This window comes from Ambystoma mexicanum, chromosome 3q, assembly GCF_040938575.1.
Source record: "Ambystoma mexicanum isolate Mex_15411 chromosome 3q, UKY_AmexF1_1, whole genome shotgun sequence".
Classification (NCBI taxonomy): Eukaryota; Metazoa; Chordata; class Amphibia; order Caudata; family Ambystomatidae; genus Ambystoma; species Ambystoma mexicanum.
In genome coordinates, this window is record NC_090926.1 from 296,968,069 (window position 1) to 296,985,385 (window position 17,317).

The 17,317-nt window shown below is 45.6% G+C and overlaps 1 protein-coding gene across 2 annotated transcripts in view; it reads left to right on the forward strand.

The window, feature by feature from the left end:
- TROAP (trophinin associated protein) overlaps window positions 1-17,317 on the forward strand; it is a 530,766-nt gene that overhangs the window by 3,851 nt on the left and 509,598 nt on the right. For both annotated transcript variants that reach the window (XM_069653825.1, XM_069653826.1), the window contains exon 2: window positions 3,279-3,543. In XM_069653825.1, coding sequence (XP_069509926.1) covers window positions 3,343-3,543 — 201 coding nt within the window. In that variant the 5' untranslated portion in view covers window positions 3,279-3,342. The remainder of the gene's footprint in view (window positions 1-3,278; window positions 3,544-17,317) is intronic.

A 17,317-nucleotide genomic window follows, 5' to 3' on the forward strand; every position in this document is an offset into this window, starting at 1 on the left:
CAAAACATTCATACACATCCGACACCCCCGCATCTCAACATACACACAAAATACATTCAAATACAACCATTCACACACCCCCCACATTTCAACATACACACACAATACATTCATACACATCCGACACACCCCCCCACCCCCGCATCTCAACATACACACAAAATACATTCAAATACAAACATTCATACACATCCGACACACCCCCCACCCCCGCATCTCAACATACACACAAAATACATTCAAACACAAACATTCATACACATCCGACACACCCCCCCACCCCCGCATCTCAACATACACACAAAATACATTCAAATACAAACATTCATACACATCCGACACACCCCCCACCCCCGCATCTCAACATACACACAAAATACATTCAAACACAAACATTCATACACATCCGACACACCCCCCACCCCCGCATCTCAACATACACACAAAATACATTCAAATACAAACATTCATACACATCCGACACCCCCCACCCCCGCATCTCAACATACACACAAAAAACATTAAAATCCAAACATTCATACACATCCGACACCCCCCCACCCCCGCATCTCAACATACACACAAAATACATTCAAACACAAACATTCATACACATCCGACACCCCCCCCACCCCCGCATCTCAACATACATTCAAATACAAACATTCATACACATCCGACACACCCCCCCACCCCCGCATCTCAACATACATTCAAATACAAATATTCATACACATCCGACACACCCCCCCACCCCCGCATCTCAACATACACACAAAATACATTCAAATACAAACATTCATACACACCCCCCCACCCCCGCATCTCAACATACATTCAAACACAAACATTCATACACATCCGACACACCCCCCCCCCCCCCGCAACATACACACACAAACATAAAGCAAAACAAACCCGACACACAAACACAAACAGACCACTTACCGGAGACGTGCTGGAAGGCAGGTAAGTGGCAGGTAAGCTGGAACGCTGGAATCGCACTACGACTGGCATGGTCCAAGGCTGAAATGCCTTCCGGCATCAAGCCTTATGGACCACGCCAGCCGTAGTGCTGGCCCTCCATTGGTGCAGCACACACGCATTACGTGGCTCGTAGGAGCGACGTGATGCGTGTGTGTGCTGAGCCAATGAGGGCCAGTGTTTTCACGGCCCGGAAGACAACAAAGACTTTCCTAATGGAGGGCGGCCGTGGGCCGCCCTCCATTAGGAAAGTCTTTGTGCCTCGCAGGCCGGTCAAAAGGGCATGGCGGGCCGCAACTGGCTCGCGGGCCGTATGTTGTGCACCCATGCTCTAAGCAGAGGATGCTAAGTGGAATAAAGTTTCAGTATGTGGGAGCTTGCTCGGAGAAGGAGGATCCCTCTTCTAGTGGGTTTGAAGGGAGGGATCACGAGGAGTGCAGAGACTGATCTCAGATTTCTATTGGGTTGGTAGCAGGTATGTTTGTGTTGACGGAATTCAGGTACCTGTCTTGTGGCGGGCACGGTAGGTGATGAACATGGCTTTGAAAGTGGCCTGTCGGCTGATGGGCAACCAGTGGAGCACCTGGAGGGCAGGTGTGATGCGCTCTCTGGGGTATGGGCAAGGAGGAGCCTAGCTGCAGAGTTTTGGGCTTGTTTGAGGTTTCAGAGTTGCTAAGCAGTGGCACCCAGGTAAAGGGAATTGGCGTAATCTAGGCGGGAGAGGATGCTGGTGTAGGAAAGCCCCTAGACGCTCACACCAGGAAAAAATAGAACCCACTGGGGAAAAGGGCTAAATGCACCTCTTGCCAGGAGAACAAGTTTTATTTCCACACAAAAATGAAAAGCACCAACAAAGAACTCTACTGCCGCGGAACATTCTGGCAAAATCTACTCAAACAGCACTTTAAGGTACATATCGTCAGCATCTCGTGCAGTAGAAACCTGTGCGACTAGTTGGTGAGACCCTATACATAGGTCACCTGCTCCATAGGGGATGCCAGGCCATTGGTCCCATCCCCGTTCATCCATCTTCTTCCACGTGCGTGATGCTGCATTTGTCATCAGTCACGAGGCGGCTAATTGGCAATTATGTTCTAAGTAAACAATACATTTCTATCTATGTAGCAGTGCACCTGGTACAAGCAGACAGGGGCCCCAGGGAAAAGCAGAGTCATACTACACTTCACCCGTTCCTAGACAGGCCAGCGCCTCTCCAAGGTCTTCCACCCTCGTTCTGGGTTATAATTATATCCCTCCCTGCACCTTGCAGCACAAATCGACCCCCAAGTGAAAGCAAGAAAGCCCTGCTTTCTGATCTTTTTTGATCGATCAAGGGTCTATTTATGTTCAGTGGTGTGGGGCTGGCTGGTATCTTGGAATTGGACTGCCCGGGGTTGGAGGCCCGTGCCATCCTTCTCGTGGTATTGTATCATACAAAGGGGATAAGCCTGCTTCCCGTGGCCTTGCAGGGCACGTTCTTCCCAGAGCAGGAAGGTTGGCAACTTTTAAGACCATGAAGGGTTTATGGATCTCTGTTGCTCAGGCCTTTCTCATCAGTGCCCAGGATACAACCTGTTCCTTTTCTCTGGCGTCTGTGCTGCGTTTGAGCCTTATGTTCCAATATGGCTGTTAATATCTAAGATGGCGTTTGTTCCTGCATGCGTACTACATCTACAAAGCATGCAATAATGTGATCACGTAGAAGTCTTTAAAAGCACCCCACTCGCCCCATGTCTCTTATATTATATCCTGCAGTCTTTGCCTTATTCTGGACTGCCTGGGGGTGAGAGAAGATCGTCTCTTCTTTCCAACATTAGCCACGATTGCTGTGAAGGTAGGAGAGGTAGGGGAAGGGGATGTATCTTACGGTAGGTGACATGGAGATGTGCTTGAAATCATAAAACATCAGTGGCGCAACATGAAGTACAGCTCCTCACTGAAAACGGCATTCTCCACCCTGTTGAATCTTCGTCTTAAAATGTGTTGTCGTCGCTGTGTCAAAAAGTGAGTTGAGCAATCCATGAGAAATTGAGAAATGCCCAAAGTCACTCAAGGGGTTGGCACTGCCGTAGTAATTCTTAAACCTGAACTTTACAAGTAGGCTTTGTATCTATTTATAATCAAGATGCAAAATGTCAATTCAAAATTAAGACTGTAAGCATGCATGTTTCAGATGAGGCCTATTGTTGGTTAATGTGCAATTCACAAACGTGTATTGGTGTCTAAACTTTCTTTTTCCGTTGAACTGTCCATTTTTCATATTACATTTTTAAAAAAAAAACCTTTTTCTTTAGGCCTAGCCGTGCACAGCCGTGTGTGGGAGCAGCGTGTTGCAACCCTGTGGCCTTCTTGGCAGACATGAAGATGCTGCATCAGAGACCAGCAGCTCAGTCGTTGGAGGAAGCCAACCATAGGCCCGCCTGCCTGGGCAAGGAGAACAACCCCAACCTTAACTGTGAGCCAGACTTCAGCAGGAGCAAAATTCCCGTTAAGACAAAAAGCAGGCCTGTGCCGGACTTCAAGAAGCTTCATAACTCCTGGGAAGCAAAGTTCCACCAGGTACCTGTTCAATTGGTTTTGTTGGGTTGGTGGCGGCATTGCTGCATCTCTGGTACTTCTTAAATGGTGCACTCTGCAAGTGACGCACCAAGAAGGTGGTGTTTTACAATTCCTGCTGCTGTCATAGGCTGGCTGTGATTTAACACAAGTGCAGTTTGGTACTGAGCACTTAATTGGTGTGAAATAAGTTTGTTCTCCAGCACTGGATGTTCCATGCAACTGCTGATATGTGATGGCTTGCTCTGACTTGTAAGTGTTTGTATGCTTTTGCTGGAGAACCATTGTTGCACGACACTAATTTGAGCATTGGCGCAAAACTGTTTCACTGCAAACCACATACAGGCGAGAAGGGCACAAGAAGACCATGCCCACACGTGCATGGGCCCGCTGAGATACCACAATAAAGGCAGCTGGTACCCCTAGGTGCTTAAAGACTTGAGAGTTGTCCAAGCCGCAGTGCAGAAGGATGGCTTTAGTGAAGACCTAGCTTAGGACAGGGAACAAGTTCACCTGCCATGCACAAATGATCATCAATAAACCATACCCGGAGCACCCACTGTATGAGGGGAGCATTTCTTATCTGCTAATTACACCAATCTATGTATAGAATTTATATAGTGCAAACCTAGCTCTGCAGCAAAAGAGGGCTGTACAAAGGGGACACATCTAGGGGGTTTAGATTAGGGTGAATGGGTTGCAGAGGAACTGGGATGGGTAGGAGTAGGAGCTGGGGAGGGTCAACTCTAGAGGTGACGCATTAGTGATTGGCAAGGTGTTCTTTTCTTTGAAGAATGCTGTCTAAGGTCAATTCTTTGTATCCAACGTGGCCATTTTTGAGGTTTCTGGTGGTGGCTGATCTCCAGAGATGCTAAATTTCTCATCCACGTAGAGTGGTGTTTTGGTTGTGGCTGCTTTATAGGTGATGCCGGTTTTCTTGGGCATGATGCATACTTGAAGGGGTGGCCAATGCAACTCATTGTGGATGGGTGTGCCTTGGTCGAATTTTCTTAGTTATGTGATGGGACAATCTGGACAGCCCTCCGAGGAGGGGCAAGTTGGCATTTGGGACTCGTGCAAGTAGGGTTTTACCACTGTTCAGGTTGAAGATAAGCAGGGCTTTGGCACTGTTCTGAATCTCGGTAGAGATAAAAGGCTTGACTTTCTGGAAGACTGCAAACTGGTGCCATGCTCTTTCGATCTTGGTTATGTGTCTTTTGAAAGAGGTCAGTCGATGGTAAAACCGAGAGATTTTGGTCTTCATGTTCATGGCCATGCTTGGTGGAGTTTCCTACAGGAATGCATTTAGTCTTTGTATGACTGAGCTTCAGCTAGGCGGTTGACATCCAGACTTGGATGAGGGACATGCCATGTATGTTGATGTGCCTGTTATGCTATTTTGCCTAATTCCAGCATGGAATCTACACTCTGGGGCCACTAATACTTTACAACATACCATTACACAATCCTATTATTTACTGTGCAATGAAAAAACCAAATCTGCGTCAGAATGCACAATATGAAAATGTGTTCTCATATAAGCAGAGCACCTGTAAGTGAAACCAGTCCTCTTCCTCATCTTCATTCTTGACAAGAGGTCCAATCGCCATCACCATTCACATTCAGGGCATGAGCCTCCCTCCGCAGGATGGGTACTCCCATTCCTTCAGGTATCCTGCTGTGTTTCATAATGGGCATGTGATTTTCTCTTCTCGTGCTGCAGAATGTATGGTTCACACCTTGCAATCTGCAGCAGGAGAAGAGAAACGGGGAGACGGGGAAGCCTGATAACACTTAATTGAGACTGGAAGTTGAGGATAACCTGATAGTGACGAGATGGCCCTCAAGGGGATAAGCTCATTGTTGATGTTGGCCTCTATCTGTGGCTGTGCCTGGAGATCATACCCACCCCGAAATTGCATGACCATCGCGTGTTTGAACTGTGTATACAAGAAACGATCGTATGGTGATAGTGAAAACCGTTGTTGGAGCAGTTCAAAGGATATTAAGCGTTTCTCAAAAATACATCGTACAGCAAACCAATGCGTTCGAGTGTCCATTTCCTAGCGAAGCTCAGCATAAGAATTTCGGGGAGATCTTTATTTCCGCTTAGGGTGGGCACTCAGTTATCACTCCTTGCCATCACAGAACCACAGCCGCTGCTTGGGACATTGTCACTTTTAAGAGTGGAGGATAATATTATTGTTGCACTCTCTCTCCGTTAACCCCTTTGAACTTGCAGTGAACAGGGAAAAGAGGGTGGAGAAACCCCTGAGGGGGGAGAGAAATGCAGGCTGAGCTGTGATTTCATTGAGCAGGGTAATTTAAATACCAAGCTGTGCTACGCAAGTGTGTTTAATTAGCGAATCTACAGAAATGCATGGCAATTTGCTATGCAACACTGGTTATTTTATGCCTAGGAGGGAAATGCAAGTTTGCTGTAATCTTGTGTTGATGCCTGCAGACCGCGTGTTCTGGGAGCTCTGCATGCATGTGAGTTTCAGGTGACTTGTGTTCAAAACATTGAGAAGTTTGTCTCTTGAAAGGAGACCTCATGTGCCCATAATACTAGGATGCACTGGTCAGGGTGTCATGAATAATTCTGTTCTTGTGATAAATATTATGTGCTCACTAATCAATGCAATCATTATTAGTGATCTTACGAAAAGAGCCACGTTTTTAGACTTTTGCGGAACTTCCGGAGTGAAGCTTTGGCTCTTAGAGAGCGCGGTAATGCATTTCACTGCTTAGCTGCCACTACTGGGAAGCTGGAACCACCTGCTCTTTGTTATCTGAAACCTGGTATCGAGGGGAGGTGAGCATGAGTGCACTGTGCCGGTCTAATGGATTGTGTTCTAGAGAATTTTCGCGTGAGATTTCTTTGCTGTGTTGGTGAGGCATTTGAGTTATGGATGGTGTTTTGAATAGAATGCACTCTCGCATTGGAAGCCAGTGTAGGTTTCTTCTGGCTGGAGAAATGTGTTCTTTCTTCGGAATGATAAAGGCTGCTCTTGGAGGATTGTTATGTATAATCTGAAGCTTTTTCGCAGGAACTACTATCGAAGCTCTTGCTATTTTGACACACCTCTGTGGAGAGGAAAGGTCTGCTGGCAGTAATCGGTTTCAAGATATGCTGCGGGGGCAAAGGCATTAAACCGGTATTGTTGAGGATAGTGAAGCGTCCAGGTACGCCCCCAGGGTTTTCACAAATTTGGCGACTGGAATGGTGTTGCCGTGAATGACAAAGGACTTGTATGCTTTTGTCTAGTTTATTTAGTTGTTGCTGAGATCAGACCAAGAGCAGCTCAGTCTTGTCTTCGTTCAAGCACAATGAGTGCATGGCTATCCAGGCCTGAATAATTTGGTAAATACTGCCCAGTGTGTTGGAGTCTGTGTTTATAGGAGCCTGAGATAGGAATGAGGATTTGGGTATCGTCGGCATAGTTCATGTTGGAGATACCCAATGCGCCTAGGAGGCCGAAGAGTGGCTTAGTGAATATATTGTATAAAGTAGGGGACACAACAAGTCTTGGGGTACTCCTCAGGTGATGGGCTGGGGGAGCCGAAGCGATGGAGAACACTCTCATTGATCTGTTTGATAGGATGGGATCTACGCTGTGGCTTTAGGGGAGAAGTGGCCTGCTGACGAAAGATGTTAGCAGAGGATTTTATGATCTACCAAATCAAAAGCAGCTGAGGAAAAGGGCAAGTTTGCCTTTGTCTTTAAATTCGTATGTTTGTATTTTTAGGTCTGTAAGAGGTGATTCCGTACCGTGGCCCGGGTGAAACACGGATTGGCACAGCCCAGAGGTTGTTGGATTCAAGATGCTTTTGGATTTGTAAATGTGCTGCTCTAGAGTAGGAACGGTACGGTCATTATTGGGCGGTAGTTGGTCAGTGTGTCAGGGCCTAAGGTAGGCTTCTTGAGGAGTGGAAATACCTAAGCATCTTTTAGATTCGAAGGCACTGTGCTAGAGGCAAATGAGACCTTGATGACGGAGGCAAAGAAGGGCACCAATTCTTGCTCAGTCTTTGATGACTGACTTGTGCTGGGCACATGTCACCTTGACATCTTGATGGTTTTAGGCCTCGGATGAGGTTGTATTTCCAGTTAGAGACTGGGGCAACATCAAACTGATGGACTTGCGATGTGGTTGGAGTAGGTTTTGTTTACTTTATTTCGGGTAGGATTTCTGAGGCGACAAGTTTATTTTTGTTCTCTAATATTTTTTGCTGGAGTGCAAAGATTTTGGTAGGGCATTTTGGATGTTGGAGCACCAAGCAAGATCTTTGCAGCTGTGGGCATGGAGATTCAAGTTCTCGCAGTATAGCAAAGAGCTCTTGGGTGTCAGAGTTGGCATTAGCGTTTATTTTGTTGTGGGTGGAGCTTTTGGCTAGGAGTATGGCTTGTTTGTAGGTTTTGGCACGCGTGATCAAGTTAGCTTTGTTCAGTAGTGAGGGGTACTTTTTCCGGAAACTCTTTGCTGCTTGCTTGGATGACCAGAGTGATTTGAGGTAAACCAGTGTTTAGGTGAGCCAAAGTTTTTTGTTTTTGCTTCATGAATGGGGCAAGTTCATCAATCGCAAGTAAAAGAATTTGGTTATAAAAATCAACAGTGATGATGGGGTCATTTGTTGGGGTTTGGAATGCTAGAAGAGGTTTCAGAAGCGCGAGTATATGGTCAGCTTTCAACCATTTCTCGTGAGGGTTGCTGGTGCCTTTGTTAGTGAGGTAGTGTTTGTTAGTAGGGATGATAAATGAGATGACGTTGTCTGACCAAGGACAAGGCTCATTGGAGAGGATGTCGATATTGCAGTTGTGGTCTGCCACCCAATCTAGGATGCGCGCCTTGTCGTCGGTAGGGCTTGATACGTGTTTGGTGAAGTCGAGAGCTTCAATAGAGTTTGCAAGCGTACGTTTTAAGTCGCCTAGGAGCACGTTTGTGAAGATTGAAGTGAAAAGTGCAAAAGTCGTCCCGTTGATTGGCATGCATGGAAGCGCTATAGAAAAACTGCAACTTTGTAAAGTTGCATTGCCAAATTCGCAAACCTGATAAAAAATGTTAAACATCCGATAGCCCATGTAGCACAATTGGGTGATAAGAGTTAACAAGGCGGTTTTGAACCAAGCATTCAATGTGTTCATGATGAGATCAAACGAATAACAATAATGCAGATTAGCGATTTTTGTTTTAAATAAACATAGTATGAAGTGAATATGCTTAAAATCTAAACTAAATCACGATAAGAGATTAGAGAGATTGTTTTAATCCGGTAGTCAAAAGCATATCCACCCCAAAAAGATAGCATTCATGATACATAAATTACAGAGCATATCTGATAAAAAAAAAAGCAGAAGAAAAAAGATGCTGGATTCCATGAAGCGCAGGCAGAGTGAAGTGCATCAGAACAGCAGCAGGATGATGTAATAGAAGATTATAGCAGCTCCAGTGGAAACTTTGGTGGTCACGTCTACAAATTTGGTATGTCACATGAAGCCCAATAAGAAACATTTTAGCTTGTAATTTATGGTACAACTGTGAAAGACATAGCATATGATTCTGATTTGCTATCCTTTAAAATTAGGTCATTTATAAGTGGCAGAGGCTTAAAAAATAAAGTAACCATTTAAACTGATAAAGAGTAGTGAACTTTGAAAAGCAAAGTACGAAAATATTCTGGTTCCTTAAGTTTGATTCAGAAGAGCTCAATTTAATTTTGAGTAGTATTATCTTAGGTGAGCTGTGAGGCAACTAGCGTAAATACTTAACCATTTGATTAGTCCTATTAATAAACTGACCAGGGAATCTGGACTGAGTGCAACACATTTTGTGAATGCAATACAGGTTGAGAAATATTTTTCATTTTAGAAGCAACTATGGTTGGGGTTTGTGGCAGCTAGCAAGAATGTTTTACACAGAAAATAGAACATTCATGACCATAATTAATTCTATAAGATACAATGGTGGCTTTTCGTTTGAGGGTTTGATAAACTTTATAAAACCAGCTTGATCCCTATCTTATGCCATGGCCTAGAGATCTTTACAATGAAAGAAACATTGTGGATTAAGAAACTGGCGGGTAGGCTTTGGAGGAGAGTGTTGTGCCTCCCTAAATGTGCCCCAGTTGAAGGTATTAATTGTGAATTGGGCCTGATCTTATTAAGCAAACAAAAAAAGATGCCGATGGTAATATTCTACTTATGAATGTATTCTTCTGACTCGAATGTTTTCCAATTTCAAACGCATGCTTCTGGAAATGTATTGTCTGAATGGAAAAAAAATGTGGCTACCTTTTTCGATTATACAGGCTTTGAAATTGATAAAGAAATTACTATCACTAATGGAGAAAACTTAAAAAAAAAAATTGCAGACATCTGGGATTGAGATACCAATGTTACCACATTGGGTAAGCACAGGATGTACCAGCTATAAGTTAAACAAAGCTTTCAGGTTGATGCTCCCAGTAAATATCATCATTTTAATAGCAATGTGAGAAGATTTATGATGTAAGTCAGGTTGGACCTTCTCCAGAATTGGGGCTTGGAAGAAAATACCATATGACGTGCGCCTATGTCGACATGATAGAAACCTCTACCTCTTTACATAGTGTAGTAAGTTGAAAGATGTACATGTTCAAGGATTTTCTAAGATGCAAAACTGATATTTTTTTTTCTGATCAAACATGAGTCTATTATTCTCTGGGGAATGCACTATTCTGAATTTTACGTTATTCCATAGGTAGCTAAAATGTAAATCTATACCTAATAATATTTGTATGGTAAGGATTTTGCTTTCTATTCAGGTTTCTATATGATGTCATGTATCATTCAATACTATTGATTTTGGCATGATTTTATGTATGCACTCTAAGCACTGTACACTTATTCACTTTTGATGGCCATTATAGGTTTGTGCCTCTGCTCTATTTATAATGCAGTTGATGGATTTGTAGATTTTAATATAATTTTGGATATAATGTAATTATGAAGAAAAGTTGTTTTACATTGTGTTTATTTAACCATAATAACACTTAACAATTAAAGCTTAGTGTTTTATTGAGATGATTACACATTGCAACACCATTGTTTTAGAAATCAATGCCAGTATTCAGAGGAATATGGAGCTATGGTGGAAAGAACAACAAAGCATTGATTATTGAATTTAAATGGAAAATATCTGAATTGTGTTTTAGTGAAACCTTCATGGTATAATTGACTTGGTTATTTGTTAAGCAAATACCTACAAATAAAAATGTGCTAGTTTCTGACCTGATTAAATTCATTCAAGCAGGTTGGTGTGGGGACAAGCACATTGTGAAGCATGCTTTGGGGAAAGGGCTGAATAGAATTGATCCCATACTGAATTACACTTTATTTTTTTTACACTTGGATTAGCAGAATTTTGTATTTTAACCCCTGAAGACTTCTCAAACCTGAGTTTTCAGAATAGCCAGATATGTGGACATCGGAATGAGAAGCCCTTGGTAATTAAGAATTCTTTGTAATCTTCCAACTGGAGGGAGTCTTTCTTCAGTTTAAGGGGTCAAAGATCACCATGGTTAAAATACATGTATGTGTGTATGTTGGTTGAGGAGGTGGTGTTTGCTGTTTGTTGAGGCTGTTATTCATGCCGTGCCTGAGTAGCTTTGTGTGCTTTGGAGCATGTAAAATTGAGTGGTTGCTGGGAAGGGTTAGTAGAAGCAGAGGTGATGCATAAAAGGGTGCATTTAGTTTCTTTGCCGGTATTTTGATAGAGCCATGGTGTTGCTCTGGTTTTGGAAGGATATATGATGTGATATTTGAGTGGGTCTCTGGTGTGGGGTAGGGCAGACACTGGTTGACACCACTTGTGGAGTCGTTAAAGTCTGTTGTGCATTAAGCAGCCTAGCGCGAGGGTCCCACTGTTTAAGTTGGTGTTGGTTTGGGTGCACGTATAGCATCTGCAGAGGTAGTGCGCAATGGGGGGTGGGTGGCTTTCCGATGAACAAATTGGTTAAAGGTGGGTAGCTTTCTTGATCCTTGCTGTCAGTTGCCCCAGGATGCTAGCTGGCTTCCTTCTAACTGGGTGGTATCTTGGTTAATTACACATTGAAAAGCCAGTTCTTCTGCATTTTCCGTAAACTGAAGGTGAATCTGCATTGTCCAGATCTCCTCTGGCAGGCTGTTCGGAGTTGGGCCACAATTTTGGAGAATGCAGTGTCTATTTGTTTCTCTGAAGTGTGTTGCCCCAAGCAGTACATGGACAATGGACTTTTAGCTCCTCCTTAAGGGCAATATTTGGATGGATGAACTCTGTCCTAACCCCTGACAATGTTCTGTTGTGGGCGATTCAGAGTGCTTTGTATTGGAATCAAAACGTTTTTCTTCTTTTTTATACCTTGCCAGTGAAGACATTAAGTGTTGAGTTGTCCTCTCGCTTAAGCAGTATTCTTGCTGCTGTGTTCTGCATTGGCTGAAGTGGTGTGTTTGTTTCTGTGTTGTGTTTTTGTTTATGTATTTATTATTTTTTTTTTTTTGGTGAGGTAATCTAGCATGCTGAGGTGTACACGGCATAGTAGATGTTTTTTTCTTTTTCATAAGACATTGCATTTGTTTTATAACAATAACGAACAAAGGATCGGTCACAGTAAATCTGAAGCAAAATAGACAAGTTTTAGATAGCCCCACTCCAGCGCTCCCATTATCCATTAGTAGAGGCTCTGCCCATCTCCCAATTCCACCCCCTCCATGAAACCCTCACTCAGACACTCTCCGCCTATCGTCCCTAACTCATATCCGCCTTTTTAGGCCATCCTCGTGCAGCATATATGCGCCGCTCCACAGGCGCACACATACATGTTTACATCCGCCACCCATTGTCTAACTCGGGGGCGTTCCAGGGCCCCCATTTCTGGGCAATGTTCCGTTTTATCAACCCAATCGTTGTGGGCAAAAACAGCTTTGTATTGGTTGTATGAGTTTTCTCCCCAAATTCCCAAGATTAGTAGGCTGGGATCCTGTGATATTTCTGTGCATAGTGTGCTGGCTAGTTTAGACGGCACTCGGCCCAAAAGTGACGGATCTGCAGGTAGCCCCAGAGGGTGTGGATGAAGGTCCCCAATGCGCCCCCCCCCCTCCCATCGAACAGCAAGACCCTTGAGGGTAATATACCCTCTGAAGGATTTTAAAATGCACCAAGCAGAGTCTAGACGATATTACTACTTCCCTGGGGAGAACATCCGGGCTTCCACCCAGTCCTTGAGTTCAATGGGTCCCACCTCTGCTTCCCATTTATCCTTAAGATTGGGGAGTTCTGGAGTCGCAAAGGCGGTTATGGCTTGGTGTAAGGTGGAGGTAACCTTTAGTGGTTATGTGTTCTAGCAGAACGTTCCTCTTGGAGGGGGAGTATTGTGGTATTCCAGGCTGGTTTGCAAGCTGTGTTCGTAGTGCGTGTTATATTTTCAAGTAGTGGCATTGCTCAGTGTCTGGTAGCCTAAACCCCTGTTGCAAATCAGCGAAGAGGAGGTGGTACCCCCACCCATCGTATCGCCAATGGTTTTGATACCTGCAGCCACCCACCCTGCCCACACCAGCAATTTTCCCCAGAGGGGTTGGACCAGGGTTAATTCCTGACCCATCCGATGTATTTGTGAGTTGCTCTCCAGACCTGGATTATGTGCTGTCCTGTAGATTCGGGGGGGTCAGGGGGGGAGGCCCGGTGCACCCGTCGGTATAGGTAACAGAGTGGGATCTCGCTAGCCACCCCCTCCGCTCGAATGTGACATTGACTCCCATGTAGTATGTCATTGATAAGTCATTTGACTTGCCCAGTAGTAACATTGGATATAGAACAATCCCACCCTCCCAGACTGATCGTTGCAGTGTGGTCAGGGCTGTTCGTGGCTGTGTGCCTCCCCACAAAAGTTCCTGAAGGGCTGAATCTATCCTCTTGAACTCTGGGTCAGGAATCGGCAAAGTGGCATTCTACATGATGTGTAGTAAACGTGGCAGCGCCAACATTTAAAACAGGACATCTCTCCCCAACAAAGATAACGGAAGGGATTTCCAGTGCTGTACTTCCCTGATGAAGTGATCAATAATTGGATGCAGATTGCGGGAGAGGTAAAGTGTGTGTGTGTGTGTGGTCCACGTCGACATGAAAACCTCCGCACCTCAACGCATCGATGGTCATCATTTTCTACTCGGCATGGGCAGTTTTGTGGGGACTGCCAGATCTGAATATTTTGTCATTATGGGGCAGGAGTGGGGCCCGGGTACCTTTTTAGTATACCAGTAAGTCTGCGTATAGTGAGACCCCATTTGGCCAGCGTGCCACGATCCAACGAAAAGATGCTGGAGATTCTACCATTCACTCTACCCTCTGCTATCAGCGATTCGTACCGAAGACTGACCCGGGTCATAAAACTGTGTCCCCAAAGCCCATTCTATACATGGTTTTCCATAGATTTGATTTATGTTTTACATTTATAGAAACGCACAAAGCCTGAGGGCAGTTAGGTGCTAGTTACATTGGGAGGGGTCAAATCGGGTAGTTGCAGTTATAATAAATTACATGCAGCACAGGCCTGCCAGGTCACATTTGGTAGGTTACAGGCATAATAAAATGCCTGCAGCACAAGGTCATTGGGTAGGTTACGGTTATACAATATTTCATGCAGTACAAGGCCGCCAGGTTACATCAGGTAGGTTTCTGGCATAATAAAATGCATGCAGTACAAGGCTTCAAGGTCACATCAAGTGGGTTGCAGCCCAGGCTACAAGGTCAAGCTTAGGGGTGTTGCAGACAAAATAAGGTTACAAGTACAGTACAGGCTGAGGGTCTACTAGTGTAATGCAAGCAATTTACATAAACCTGCCGCAACAGTGTAGAAATGTGTATGTATGTCCATATAGATGTTGCTGTGACATAGAACTTGCAAGGTAATGCAGTGCATGTGTCGGGGTGATCACCGGGCATGTGAGAGTTGTAACTATTATCATGGTAGTGCGGTATCGCGTGACTAAAAAATTAAGCATTTTACATGCATAGCTCGCGGAAGGTTGATCTTGATACCTGGTGATGTAAAGTTGAGATCAGTAGGTGGCTTTAGGGCTGATACTTGAGAACGGATATAAGTCCCCGTCGGCACCTCTGCAGTAAAGCCTGGCTGTCCAGGCAGCCATTCCCAGACAGGATGTGCAGGTGGCCTTAAACAGCCTTGCACAAAGGCCGGCTCTGCCATCCGGTGAAGTCGCATTCCAGGATTTTCAGCCTGCTGGAGCCAATCATGCGGGGCTCATTCTACAGCCTGGTTGTGTCCTCGACATGCCAGCCCAGCATCAGAAGTATAACCGGCGCCCATTTTCAAGTGGCTTGTGGGTTCTATGCATACTGTCCCACACCACTGAATCAAATGCTTTTTTGAAGTCTCTTGCTAACCGCGCCAATGGTTCAAGTATCACGGGTGCCCGCTCCAGTGCTAGTTGCAACCTCGGAATGTTCATGCAGGTTGCTTTTGTCCAGCATAAACCCGCACATGTCTGGGTGAATAAGAGTCGAGCTGACCGGCAGCAGACGGTTTGCTCACACTTTAGCAAGTATCTTTGCCTCCCTGTTAATCCACGAGATTGGCCTTTAAGACTCATAGAGCTCCAGGGTTTTGGATTGTTTGTGGAGGATTACTATGCTGGCTTTCTGAAGGAGGGATGCCATGCTCCTTGCAGTATTGAAACATGTTATATAGGGGCTAAACCACTGCCTCTTCGATCTTCTCGCAAGTCTCAAGCGGGAATCCATTGGGGCCCGGAGTTTTCACTGAATGAAGTTTGGTAATGGCATTGGTGATTTCATCCTGAGTGATGTCGGCTTCCAGGTGCAGGCGCTGGGACTCCGACAAGTGTGGTCGGCTCAAGTTATCCAATATGGGCCCCTCCCCATGGCGTGCATGGGCTCCGCTAGAGCTCTGCGCAAAAGTCGGCAACTGCCTCTGCTATATCTTCATCCGTCCTCACCATTTTCCGCTGGCCATTCCCTAACTTCCAAACCTGCCCATGCCCCTCCTCCGTCCTTTCGAGCCATGGCAACATTGTGCCTGCTTTTTCGCTGGATTAATAAATGCGACTACGCGTTTCCCAGTGGGCCTGCCTGGCATTATCCAGGGAGATGTTGCAGAGGATTTCCGTAAGAAGCGATTGATGTGCTTCAGAAAAACCTAGGATTAGATCTGCCTCCCGCCTTGTCGCCTCGTCTTCAGCCTCCTGCACCCGTTGGAGCTGGCCCTTCCTTTGGGGCGCAACCTGTGAGATAATTTCCCCTCGGATGACCGTTTTGTATCCCTCCCACAACATTACTCGGCTATCCACCAAGACCCCATTTATGTCGAAGTATTCAGTAGTCCTGGACTGAATATGCTCCACAAAGTCAGGGAATCTGGGCCTTGTCACGTTACTTTGGACCTCTATCACCAGTGGCGAGTGGTCTGAGACCCTGCATGCTAAGTAGTACGCGGCCGTCACTTTGCCATGGGGGAAAAACATAGTCTAGCCGGGAGAGGGAAGTGCGGACCCCTGAGTGAAACGTGGATATCTGTGAGTAACTCCGCAGAGAGTGGTGGGGTGTAAACCGGCAGGATGCCTAAAGTCCTAGCGCACATTTCACCAGTTAACTGGACTAATCTACCCCGAGGGTCTTGCTGCACCACAAGCGTTGTAAGGGGGAGATGCTTATAACACCCCTGACCCCCATAGAGAGGCCAGAGTCTAGTGTTTTGTAGTTCGATCTGCGGAAAAGAGTACATGTTCACCCAGCGATATGTGTTTCGGTGAGTAGAGCAATATCTATTAAGGAGATGTAACACTAATCTCCTCTTTATGCCAGAGCCAAGGCTGTTGACATTCCATGTGAGGACCTTAAGGGATCTCACCCCTGCCATATGAGCTTAAATAAGCAGCCGGCCCTGTACGTAAACAACCCCCGCTGACCCCTGTAAACATTTCCAGTCTCCTCTCTAGGACTCCAAAAGGAACAGACAAAACAAAAGGATTAGGAGGGGGGGGGGGGGTTGCTTTCTCTGTTATTTGGGCCACTTCGTCACTGAGCCTGGGGGATAACTATACCAACCGGATGTGATACAGAACTTAAATAAGTTGTGATGTCAATGTTCTCATCCCTTTTCTGGATGAGGTTGGGGGGTGGGGGGGGGGGGTCTCCCTCTTCCACTGGCTCGTCATCTTGGTTGTCCATTGGTTGAGGGGGGGGGGGCGACCGTGAAGGTCTTGTCCGCGGAGTATTAACTGGTCCTGTGCTCCGTGGGATCTTGCCCACCCTCTGGGTGGTGTTGAACTCATGTACAGGCCTCACAGGGATCAGTCAAGTGGTGGACGTCCCCGCCGTGATATATTTTGAGCTAGGCTGGAAACATTAGGCCGTATTTTACCCCCAGAGTTTGCAGCTGCCTCTTCAGTGGGTCGAAGCACTGTCTAGATCTTTGCACCTCTCGGGTATTCGGGGAAGAATGCAATTTTAGATCCATTGTAGGTGATCGGACCTATTGCACAGGCCATTTGAAGCAGCGCATCCCGATCCTTGTAGTTAAGAAGCTTTGCGATCATTGTGCGTGGTGTCACCCCGGAATGGGCCTTCTAGTGGGCATCATATCAGCCCTCTCAATCGTAAAGAATTTCTTAGGCGCCACAAGGTCAAACAGCCATTGTTCAAGAAGAGTCCATTCTAGGCCCCTCTGATTTAGCGGCCCCCTCTCTCGTTCACTTGACCCACTGCCCGAAGTCGTTGCCCCA